The 13,173-nt window shown below is 35.9% G+C and overlaps 1 protein-coding gene across 1 annotated transcript; it reads right to left on the bottom strand.

The window, feature by feature from the left end:
• Positions 1 to 9,325: 9,325 nt before the first annotated feature.
• Positions 9,326 to 12,911, bottom strand: LOC113143333 (CD48 antigen-like). The gene is made up of 6 exons (XM_026328903.1): positions 12,885 to 12,911; positions 12,560 to 12,614; positions 11,874 to 12,194; positions 10,380 to 10,646; positions 10,115 to 10,246; positions 9,326 to 9,845 (listed from the first exon to the last, which is right to left on the bottom strand). Exons 2-6 carry the CDS (start codon positions 12,609 to 12,611, stop codon positions 9,757 to 9,759), a joined length of 861 nt encoding a protein of 286 aa, XP_026184688.1. The 5' UTR covers positions 12,612 to 12,614; positions 12,885 to 12,911; the 3' UTR covers positions 9,326 to 9,756.
• Positions 12,912 to 13,173: the final 262 nt, after the last annotated feature.

Consider the following 13,173-nt stretch of genomic DNA (forward strand, 5'->3'; position numbering starts at 1 on the left):
TCCTGTGAAGGTTGATGGAAGGAAAATAGCATTAATGCTGCCAGAATAAGGGGTTAATGATCCATGGGGTGATGTAAAAGTCTGGAGAATCCGTACTATTTTTCCCAAAATAGATAATGTGAAGGAGACAAATGGAAATAAGGTAAGGTCTGACTGGCAGACGATATCTGTGGTGACCCATATTGATTCCTCAACACAAAGCCCACACTTTTCCAGCCATGAGTTTCAGTCATTTTCGTGTTAATTGAAAGTGTTTCACAGCTTCACCTGATTTCACTTGAGCTATTTTTCACTCAGGAGGTTATACAGTATTTTCAGTCAGTTTGTTTGATTTGGAAGGATACCTTTAAAAAGTGTTGACAGAATCAATAAAATGTGGAGGAATGTAAGATCTTCAGGTAACAAGTATTTCATTTTTCATTCCACACTTTGCTTTTTGCTTTGAACGAAAAACAGATGGATTGTATGGGTGTCTGTCACAGATCCAAATGCTGATTTAACATATCAAAATATTGTTTAGTGTTAAAAAAAGAGTAATGACACTTTGAGTTCTAGTTAAGCTTAGCTGCCTAACCTAATCAAGTCAAAACATGTGACCTCAACCTGTCCTCAAATGTTTATAATAACACTTAAGTCAGCAGATTCACAGGATATCTGAAGTGCATTATCTGGTAAAGAACCATACTATGCTTGGAAAAAGGGCCAACAACATGATATTTGTGTTTCAAAGTTTATGCTAATTTGTTCAAAATGCACAAACAGAAAATGCAAAAGTGGTTTTGGAAGATGTTTACAGCATCAGTTTGTCAAAAGACTAGTTTGAGTTTCAGTCAATATTTGTTCATGATGGCATTGTTAAGAAGGGCTGAGGTTTTTTTGTTGACCCTAAAGAGTTTGCTACAGTATATATTGGTTTTCAGAAATATGCCCTCTCAAGTTTGTTTAAATAAATGTTGATATAAAAAACCCAACATATGGCTCATATCTGCTCTCACCAAAGCTCTAGATGAGATAAATGTAACTGAGAGTGGTGACGGATTGAAGCAGTGGGTGGATTCTGACATAAACTGCATAACAATAGTACTGTATTTCTTCCTTGTTTAGTTTTATTTTACTTTCGATCTAACATCTGTATTGCCTTATCAATCTGCTAGCAGAATTACAAAGTTCAGTACAAATTAGAACTAAAACACGAAACTAAACAACATTAAACACAAATGATAGACTAAGGCCTTGTTAAAACTGTATAACATACTGTGACAGGAGTCAATGTTTTCATAAGCATGGAGGTGACAAAAAGCTTTGCATTACAAGTTTCCATTTACAATATTCACCTGCACAGTGATTTGTCAGCTGCTGCTTTTCTTAAACACAGATTTTCTTAATTTTGCAACCAAAACAGGAGAATGTAAATGTCATCTACTTTACAGAAAGCTCCTTGTCTGTTTCTCCCAGACTGTCTTTTCTCTTTGGTTTTATCCACTAGACATTCTGCTTCATAAGGCCTTTGTTTCACTGCAGTTCTTCCTTCAAAGACAAACCTGAAGTACACACATGCCTTTCTTTACATACCCCCTCTCTACCGCAGTAATACCCTTAGAAGTAGCAGCTACATGTTTGAGCGAATACCACAGTGACAACATGAAACGTTACGGCAGTTGGCACTATAGTACAAACACTTCAAGATACAAGGGTCAGCTCACTCTTTCCCTTTCTCTTCATTTCTCGTCCCTCTCCCCTTTGTGCTTTTCATCCTACCCAGAATGAAAAAGGCTTTTATTTCCCCAAACAACTTAGCCTGGACCTCATGAATCAACCAGACTGAAGATACAATCGTCTGAAGTATAAAGCAAGGAGAGTCATAACTTTATCCAAGAGACAGATAGAGGTGGGTCCAGCCTGTCTACTGGAGGTATTTGCATTATTTGGTACTTACTTACTTTAGCTGCTATTTAGGAACTTACTTTTTAATGTTTCATGTAATTTCAGTTCCATCTCATACAATTTTAGATCATGGTCTTCATCATTTAAACATTACATACATTATCATGCATCTGCAGTCACATGAAATGTGAGTTTCCATCTTTTAAAATTCTTTATGTACTGTATTTTGGGTTTTATATTTTATGTGATTTACAACTCAAATGATGTGTTCAGTGTTATCACTGTTTCACTCTTCAGAAAGTCCTGATATTTCTACATTTTATTTCTACAGGATGGATTTCTACCAGAAGCAGGAGGCTGTGCAATATAAAAGCCTGGTTTTCAAAGACAGTAACTGCAACGTGAAGATCAAAACTATCTGCTTACATAGACACACTTTACAGTAATCCAGCCATATGTAAATGACAAGGACTGTGTATTTATAGTTGTGTTAATATGACATAATGTTCAGTCTGTCCACAGATATGTGGGGGTTTTCTGCAAATGCTGAGATGAAACCAGCAGCCACATTAGCAAACATGAGCTCATCTCCACATTCAGGCTTATGACTCAAACCCTGAGCTTAAAATTTGATTCATGTGCAATCAAGACTGAGATTTCATCTACTTCTTCCAGTTCACCATTTGAAATTTGCATCTGGGAAACTCCAATGACCTACTAAAAAAAGTAGATGAGGCTCACAGCACCATTAAGGCCCAGATCGCGTCCCATAAGTTGTCAAACATGAAGAACTGTGTCAAATTAACTTTGCAGGGCTTTCTCATTATGTTAGAAACTAAAACAAATACAAAGAACTTTTTCCAAAGGTTTTTGAGATGTATGTGGTACCTTTGGGTAAAGAGCCACAGGCATAAATGAAACTGTAACACTCACCAGTCTGTTTTCCAACTATTACTGAGTTGCCATTATTGGCCCTGCCCTGAGGAGCTGGCAGTCACCCAGCCAAGAGAACTTCATTAATAATGATTAGTTTCAGGGTAGAGGTTTAATGTTACCTCATCTAAATGTTATTTCAGAGGCTATTCCCTCCCACCAAGAAAAATATTGTCAAGGACTTGGAGGACAGTGCTTAAAAATTGATTTTAATAATGTCTCACATTTCTATTAGCTCAAAGACATCAATTTTGAAAGGGGGATCCTAATGATGACAAATGACCTAAAATGTCTAACTTGTAAAAACTAAGGCTAAGAGAGAAGATAAGGCTAAGAGGAATACAACTGATTGGGTGTTAATTCAAGGGCAAAAGCTCACAAGTAACAGGGTCCCTGTACTGTGCGACTTTATCTTGTGAAATAGCTTCTGAGAAATGGAAACAAACATCACAAAAGGACAAAGGCTGAGAAGAATTGAATTGTAGAAGAACAACAAAAACACTACAAGACATGCATATATGACACTCTTCAATAGCTTCCACTGGACATATTACAACACATTTATAGTCCTATTTTTGATTCAGACATTTGTCACTGGACAAACTGCTGCAGTGACAAAGACTAAAACATTTTCTTTCTATCTATCTTCTTTCTCATGAACACTCATGTAGAGAATAGACCTACATGCACATGAATCTTGCTGACACAGGATGATGTGAACTGTGACTGTTTTTGCCTGACAGCCTCATCTGACACAATAGAACATCTTTGACAACAATTTTTGACAACATCTTTGACAACAATGCCGGAAAGTGATAGGTTCAGTGCATCAAGTGGAAAATTGTGGCTTTTTACTTGTTTTGCAAGTTCATAACAAGACTCAAAGGTTTTCATATGCAGTAGGTCATCAAATAGAAAGAATTAAGAAAGAATAAGAAAGCTTACTAAAAGCCACTGCCACTGATCCTGCAACTGGGAATTTTACGTAATTGCTATACCATCATATTTTGCATCCAGAATCATCAGGTTAAACTTTGATTCAACTTTGGGAAAATAAGTCAAAGAGTGTTGGTTTGGCTAAAAACACTTTCCACAGTTAAAACCAAAGAATCAGAACAACAACTTGAAGCCCATAATGGTGCAGAAAAATGCTTCAAATACCCTCAGGATGAATGTTATGATTCATTAGGACAACTAAGTATCTTAGTCTGTGCTATAATAAAGGCTAATAGGCGTGCATGTTGTTAGGTAAATGAGATAATACAGCATGAAAATAGCAGTATTAATGCCTGTGGTTTTTGGAAGTAACACAGTGGTACATTGAGTAATCAAGATGCTGAGCTATTCCCATGTAATAGTAAGCGCCCAAATCCTTGAAATCTAAGACAAATGCATCCATGTCAGTTACTAGCCCTCACTGTTGTTTGTTGGTTGAATCAGGCATGTAGCCTGGTACAGTAGTTCCCATAGTCGAACCAGTGAGCTGCCTGTCTGCCAGATGAGAGCACATGTTTGCTTGGCATTTCCATGGTTTCCATTGGCAAGGGCTTAAAGTGTGTGTATATTTGTGTAAGTTGGTTAGAAAGGGTTAATGCATGTAACAGAACAAGCTTTCCTTTAAAATTCTAGGCATGTGCTGGTATCTGGTCCCTGACATGAACATGCATTGGATATTTGTATACATCTATGTGTGCATTCGCTTTGTGCATGCTTGTGTGGGCTTGTCTAGATGATTATCCCTCTTCTCTTCTCCACCACAAGACTATTTGGGATGTGAATTCATTCACTGGCTTGAATGACACTATACTTTCTGGCAGATTCTGTTTGTGAATCAAAGTGGTTCCCTTTTTAGCGTGAGATTACACTGGGCCTATTGTGCAAACATGAATGCTTAGTTGACCATTTGATTCATCTGTGATTCAAGCTGGGTAATGACCATGAAATGTTTTAATGCTTTGAATTCCACTGTAGAAACATCCAAAGAGTGAAGTGGACTCTAAAAGTGGATTTGACTAAATACATTTTCATTTCAGGATTAATTTCTGTTGATGTCACTCAAGCGCTGTGCTGACTCCAAGGGTGTTTTATTATTTGTTTAAAATTAAGAACTTTGTTGCACTTCCTCATCTAAGTGTTCCTTAGCTGGGTGTGTCAGGGTGTTCACCTACTTCACTAACCAAAAAGACTTTGGCAGATAAGTGCTTTCATTGTCTGAGCGACCCTGTGAGTCTGTCTGAGAACAAGCCAACTACTGCTCATTCCAAAAGTTAATAGTGCCACATTAATAACAATGTTCACAGACCTTGACCTTTTTTTTAATCTTATTTCCAGCTGAGAAGAAACAGCTACTGTGTTCCAAGAAAGCAGGAGGAGAGAGGCGTAAGGTTTGGCCTTATTGGTGGGGACATTTATGATAAGGAAGACAGATGGCATGAGGAAACTTTTGCCATAACCTTGGCTCATGAAGTTCAGTGTTGGAAGAAATGTGTGCAGAAAGAATCTGATGGTTATCTGTGGACCAACTCCTGCACCTTGACCTCTGATCACATTAATATATGACTGGCCAATCATAAAAACAAAACAATAAGCATGACCCTTACATTTTTGCCTTAATTACACTGAAGGGAAGTTAATCAGTGCAGTAAGTATTGTTTGAAATTACCTGGTCAGTTTCATGAGTCCATTATGATAGATTTATTATCATGACAGTCCTGGAGCACCTTGCACACCCTAGCATCTACCTGTTTTTGGCACGCACCTTAACGGAACACTGTATGGACCAATAAGCAACAATTTGAGTGTTTGTTCAAGGTTTTCCTGGCAGTCCAATTCAGTTTCAGCTATACATGAACCACTGTTGTTTATATATATATTTATATATGCTATTCATCAAGTGAAGCAGTTTAGCTGCCAGATATATATGAAGCAATGCTTCTTAGCTCCAGCTCAGTGCTGTTCATAGGCCTTTTTATACTCAAGCCATTTTTAATTAATTCTCGCGAGATTTGGAAGACTGACGAACTTTTAAATAACCGTTTATTACGCGCCTTGTGGAACGTTGTGCTCGAGCTTTATTTTTTTTTAAAAATATTTTTCGTTCTCGAAGTATTTGAGGTGGAAAAACTCAACATTTAATTCCGAGGATTTAGGAGTTACCGGAATATTTTTTTTTGTAAGACGCTAAGCTCTTAGCATCTAGTTAGCTACGTCTCCTTTTGTCGACGCGAGCTAACGCTAAATCAGTCTGGATTAACAGGTGTCGGTTCTTCCACCCAGCTCCAGGTGAGACACTTTGGATTCTTAACTAGCTACTTGGAACTAACTTTAAGGTGACTGCTGATTTTGAAACAGTTACTCCTTATATTAGTCAACGTTACTTCTTGCTGTAAAAGCTAATAACGTGTCTGTCAACTCAGCTAGCTAAATGACGTTAGCATGTTAGCCTTATGTTAGCTAGCTAACGCTAGTGGTGTCCTAGTTGCTTTAGCTAATGCGTGTTTTGGTACGTAAAGTACACAAAAGCTGTACTAAAATCAGTCTGTTCTAGTTTAGTAAGATATGTACAGTGTTGATGGATTTATGACACAACAGGAAAACACAATCAGCATGGTTTTTGTTCATACTGGTTCTTGGTGGGGTCTTTATTAGATCCACTTGTTCCTGATCGTGATTCAAAATGTCGAATGAAAAATGTCCTTTTCCCCACAGCGAAATGCATAAAATAAAAAAGCTACAACTTTGATTAATTAAAAAAATGCAGTTTTATATTTACAGTAATGTTAGTTCTGATACGTTCAATCGAAAAGCCTGTCCTCTAGGTGTAGACATAACACCATTGTGTTTTCAAAGCTGTGCTAAAGCTTTGTTTGACACATTAACAGTAAATAATGAGAAAACCCTTGCACTTTACTTTGTAACAGGCATTTTATCATAGTTAAAAAGATATCGTGATGTAAAGTTGTAGGATTGTCTAATAATATATCGATTATTGAAAAATCGCTGTGTTGAGTTTATAATTTTCTTAGGCCATGCATTGTGTATCATATGTTGAGGTTACCCTTAGATTCGCACCCCTAAAATACACAGATGAAAACAATGCTTGCGATGTTACAATTATTTCCATCTTACTTTTAAAGTAGTGCATTACATGTGTACCCTTTTTTATTTATATTTTGGGAATTGAGAATTGGTCTATAGATTCTGTCCTCAACAGGTACCAGAGACCAAAAATTCAAGCAAGTGGATTTGAGTTTAAAAAAAAAAAACCCTGAAATAAAAAAGCTGAAAAAAAAAATAACTGTCTGCCAGGCCTGTACAGTAAAATCCTGAGCCTAAATAGAGAATCAAAGCTGCAGCTGTGGAAGCAGCAGGCAGTCAGACAAAAGTAAAGGAGTCATTTTCCAAATCAAGGCCAATTCACTAGACTGCTGCAGTTGGGCCACATGTTCTCAAAGGAAGGGGCATTTAGGCAGAGGGAGAAGCCCTCCTTCTTTCTAGTGCAGTCATCTCATAAAAATACAGAGGGTAGAGAGATGGGGAGGCAGGTAGAGAAAGCAGGGAAAGTCATAAGTGTTATTCCATATGACCTAAGCATAAAGACTGCTTCAGATGTTATCGCTTTGTATGTGAGTTAGTATCAGTATGTTGAGAGTCGGCATCAGAATGTTGTAACATGGTTCTTATGGAAAGATGACTGGTGAAGATTGTGGAAAGATAATTCCCCTTTGGAAATCTGAAACCATAGAGAAAACCTAAGATAGTGGAGTGTTAGGAAGTATAACTAGAAAATTGTTTGAACTGTGTTGTGTTTGAGAATTTGATTATGGTTAGAAGAATTTGAAAACATTAGTAATACACACATTTTAATTGAGAACAGTTATATATTAAATTCATAGAAAACTGATTTGATTATGTTCATTTTGTAAACTAAGCTGCACTCTGAGCATATCCTGTACTGTAACGATGAGTAGAAAATGTAAAAATGACATTTGAAAGACTACAAACATAAATGTGTCAATGAAAAGCTCAAAAAGATTGAAGGCACAAGCTGAACAGGTAAAGCAGCTCCAGAGGAGAAAGATGTGGCCTGAGCTACAGTGGTAGGTGAGGATTAATTGATGACGTGAGACTGAGTTGTTGCAGGAAACCACACACCGTTAAAAGCCCTAACCCTTCACATTCTATTAAACCTTGCTCATCCTCTGCGTCTCTCTTTTTCAGTCACACAAGAGTGCAAAACATCTCTCCTTGATGCTCAGTAAAAATGGGATTTTCTGACAGCACATATACAGTGAGTTATTTGCACTAGTGACAACTAAATGACTGTCAGTGTTGTCTTAGACGATAAAAGGACTTGGTCAAGAAAGTGTTGCAGAAAACCTGTCTTGTACAATTAGAAGACATACTTACCATTAGAAGACATGCATGCATGGATAATAATAATAATAATTGTTCATTTCCTGTGTTGAACATTCGATTTCCAAATACGGTAGAAAGCTTTATACTGTGCATCCTGGTCATAGTTTAACCTTATTGCACCCTGGAGTATCTCGAAAGAACCGTTCGCCAAAGAAACAGTGATGCTGAGCAGCAGTTAGTCCCAGCAGCTGGTTCAGGAGTAGTTTAACCAGCTTTTCCAGCATTCAGCACCAGAGCTGACAGCATAAGAGCAGCAAACAGAAATAAGTCTCACAGCAATTTCTTTACATCTCCCCTCTGTTTTTCAGTTGCAGTTAGTTTTATGATTAGGTTATTCAGGACAAAGGCCAGTTTGTAAAAGTTTATTCTACAGTGTTATCTGACACTGTCCTTTTTACAATAATATAAATTAAAAGAAATTACTAACAAAATGAGAATCCTTCTTGAACATGTCAACTGATGAATCAAATCATCATTGTAGGGTGGCAGCCTTACCAATGAGGCACTATTTGTTTGAGGCCCTGAAAAGAGAGTTAAGAGTTGTTTTAGAGTCAGCATCTTATATATATGGTGAATGTCGTAAAAATGTGCACTGTATCAGGGAGGAAATCTGTATCTGGTTACCTGTGATAAGCTTTGGCTCCATCCTGTGGTCAGTGGTGATCATTACATTATTCAAGCTAGAAATTTCTGCCCTCTGCTACTTCTTGTTTTTACAATTACTACCAGATTCGAGATACTCCACGGCAGCTATGACTTTTCTTAATTACAAACCAATGTAAGTGTATCCATTCTCTGTTATTTGGTGACTTTGAGCTTTATTTATATCTGGTCATTGTTTAATGCTAAATAGAGATCAAAAATACAACACAGTGTACAGAAGAGACACTTATAAGCACAGCTTTTTCTTGGTTGTATTGTTTATTTATTTAAACATCTTCCAAAATGCCACCTACACACAAAGGCACAAATCATTGAAAGTAAAAGCACTGATAAGCAAGCCATTACTTTTCGAACCTTGATGCATAAATACTTAAACATATTCTGTAATTTTAAACTATAAGTTTAAGAATCAAATCATTATGTTCAGATGCCAGGACTCTTTGTGTTATATGTAAAAACAAGAACAGAAAAATATAATGCAGTCTTTTGCACACCACTGTTTCTGCACATACTACAGGACAGCGACTGTCACCCATTGACCAAGGAAATTTATGTTAAGCATGCCATTGTTGCTACTGTAGGAAAGGTTGTTTTTTTTTCTGTAAAATTTTGTGCATTTAGTTATTAATGTAAAATATTTTATATTTGTTTGACCTCTGTGCTAATACATGAGGTTTTGGTACTTAGTGAAACTTTTTTTTATAGGGCTTAAGATTTGTATAATCAACACAGTCAAGACTAAAAACACTACAACACTGATATTAGCTTTATGCTACTGTCAAATAAATTCAGACCTTTTTGTTGGTAAGTTAAGGGTTTAGGCTAAGGTTAGGTAACGTGTAATGTTTAGGGTGAAAGTTAAGTTGCATTTTGATGGGTGTTGGGTCTGGTTTTACTTCTTAAGGTTACTCTAACATCGGAGTGGGCAATTTCATCTTCAGTGTTGTCTGAAAGAAGTAAAAATAGGCATCAGGGATATTCCAACACACTATTAATATTGTATGGTAAAGACTTGTCAAATCAGTCAGTACTTTCTTCTGCCCTACTACAGAATTGTAACATAACTAACATAATCATAAGAGAAACAACTTCAAACTTTTAACTAATGCCAAGTTTTACTAACTAATTTGGCAAAAATTTGCATCAATATCAATATGGTCCTCAGTGATACAGAGGGTAGCTAAAGACGAGAATTGGAAAAATGTCTTCCTCTTACCTTCATTTACAGTCTGGGGTCTTCTTTTCATATTTAAATGTTTGATACCAAAATACAGTGCCAAGAGGAGAAGCAGAATGGAAACACTTGCTTTCACAGCTACAGCGACAAGTGTCTGGTGAGAAATGGAACCTAGAGAACACAAATGTGAACCCAAATTAGTGTGTGTGTGTGTGTGTGTGTGTGTGTGTGTGTGTGTGTGTGTGTGAGAGAAGGTTATAGACATGTTATACAGAAGAAATTTTGTTTTTTTTTAATACTTTACCTGTACAGCTTGTAAGGATGATAAATGTTCTTTTACTGCTGACATTGTTTTGAACATGACACGTTAAGTTTCCTGTGAGCTGTCCATATAACCTGATGGTAACACTGTGATGATGTTGTTCAGTTGTAGTCCCATGTCTACTCTGTATCAATAGGTCATTGTCCAGAGTCAAAGTGAGATCTACTTTATCTCCTTTGAAGGAGCAGCTCACGTTCTTCTGTTCTGTTGACAAACACTCCTGAGACACAACTGGTTCTGACACTGGAGCTGAAAGACAAATACCTAGTCACATATATATGCAGTACCATCAACTGTGTGTTCTGTAAACTGCCATCTCTATGTATCTGTGTCACTATGTACTTCCATTCTCTGAAATACATTTTGAGGCCTACATTTGTTTGAGACCCAGCTGATGGTCGGTCATTGGCCAATATCAGACCACCCTTGAATACTCGCTAATCTTTGTGGTGTCTCCTGCAGTGTCTCACAGCACATATTTTCAATTAGAAGCAGAAACTGGCTTGTGTTTCTTTTTTGAGTGACATATACAGACCTACATCAGCTGGTATGGAGAGTTATTCATGCATGTGCAGAATGTACATGCTGGTTGGCCTTTGGCTGTAGTTTGTGGTTTGAGTGCCACTTGTTGGCTCAGACGAAGGTGACATTAGATGGTGCGACAGTCGGCCTTTGTTGCTGCTAGTTTTTTCAAAGTCAGCTTAGTGTGTATCTGTGCTTAAGTTTTAGTAAAATAATTTTTAACAAACTCTCATGGTAAAATTTTGTAAATACCTGTAAATTCTCAGTGTATGTTTCAGAACTGTGTACCATGGAAAAAAAGAGTAGACAAATCAACACTTGCACCTAATATTTATACAAGTCTTAAAGATATTTAAAATATTATGAAAACTAGTGTATCTCCAGATATTACACAAAATATGTATATAACCAATGCATAAAAGATTTGTAATAAAATCCACAATGTTGTGAAATATTTGGAGTATTGATATAATAGTGCAGTTCTATTTATAGTTACTTTGGAAAATATTTGAAAAATAAGATTTATATTCATAATGCTGATGCTATGAAAACTTTAGGTAATGCAGTTACTGCTCCATTTAAAATGTACAGTGGTAGTTGTAGTACTATATTAAAATTTTACATATGTACATGTTACATACACAGTATTTATATCTTCATTATTACTGAACATGAGCTGATCCTAAGAATCAACACTAAGTGAATGCCAAACTGGGCATATTTTCAACATTAAAATAAAAGAAAAGCTGCTGAAATGTCAGTCCATCTTTGATTTTACTATATTCACTAAAAATATTCTGTAGTAAAATGGATTTGTAATAAATGCAAAATAGTAAATAATAACTTGGGCCTACAAGTTACAGTTTTTGTACCTATGCAGCATAGTTTTTACATCTGATTTGTAAATGAATGTTATAGTTTATTTAAAGAAAATACTTAACCTTTTGGTCTTACCTTGTATTTCTATATGGATTTTGACTGTGCGCTGTAGTTTACCATCAGAAACGTCGTGTATGTCCAGCTGGTAATCTCCGGAGTCTCCCTTTGTTGCATTGTTAAGCCTAAGTGTTCCATTTGAGTAGAATGCAAGGCGATTCTTGAAATTATCCTTTATATCTGTTGTTTTATTAGTTGTCCTTAAAATAACATTGGTATTCTTTTTCAGACTTGTCTTTGTATTTCTTTGAGTGGGTAGGTGGAAAATCAGTGGCTTCCCAAGTTCTCCAAAACACTTGTGATCCGCAGTTGTTTCAGATATATTGCAGTCCAAAGTCCCTGATAGAAATATCAAAAATATAAATAAATACTCATCAAGACATATTTCTCATTACTAGGGTAGACCATATAGTTTCAGTAGAACTGCTACATAATTTCATTCATCTCAGTTGAAGAGAAAATCTTAACTATTGTATAGAGATGATTATTTAATTAGTAAATTATTTATTTTCAGCAGCAACCATTTACTGAATATTCAAATCCATAGGTTTACTCGGAATTTGGTTTTAACTTATTTCTTTTATTACTGATAATTTTGTGATAATGTCAATTATTTATTGGCATTATCATTCATGTTACAGTGGCAATATTGAGCTACACACATTTGCTGTTAACTACACAGTTTGTAAGTGTTAGGATTGTACCTTTTGCCAGAGATGTTGCCAGAGTTGCAGTGATCATGTAGAAGAAAATCATTTTCTGTAAAAGAGAGCAGATTGTTAGAGCCTTGTTTTATCAGATTTCTTCAAGGATACATGACAGAAATCAACAAATGAGAAGTTGTTCAGTACATTTATTGTTATATCTATTATATACATTTGTAATTATTATCATGTTCATTAGAAAACAGTTTATTTAGAAAAATTTATATATTTTTCTTAAATTCTCAATTATTTACTAGTGAAAAACTTTTTTTCTAAACATTTTTAATATCAGCATTAGGAAAGTTCAATTTAAAATTTCACTTACCGCTTCTAAAACAGGCTGTTGACTGGTCTGAAATTTTCCACTGACTGCAGGGTGGTGTATTTCTCGTCTTTTGTGTTGTTCTGTGTTAACAAATTGAGGAAGTGTTTTTTGCCTTCACATTTCTGAATTGTAATACATTTCACAACGCACAAAGCTAACACTTTTAAACTTTATATTATACAGTTGTGATTTACATGAAATTTCTAGCATATGAGCTTTTCTTAATATTTTCAGAGATGAAAAAGTTTTCTGTGTAGTTGTGCTTTTAATGTATGGAGTCAGCAGTGAC

This window comes from Mastacembelus armatus, chromosome 14 (genome assembly GCF_900324485.2).
Source record: "Mastacembelus armatus chromosome 14, fMasArm1.2, whole genome shotgun sequence".
Classification (NCBI taxonomy): domain Eukaryota; kingdom Metazoa; phylum Chordata; class Actinopteri; order Synbranchiformes; family Mastacembelidae; genus Mastacembelus; species Mastacembelus armatus.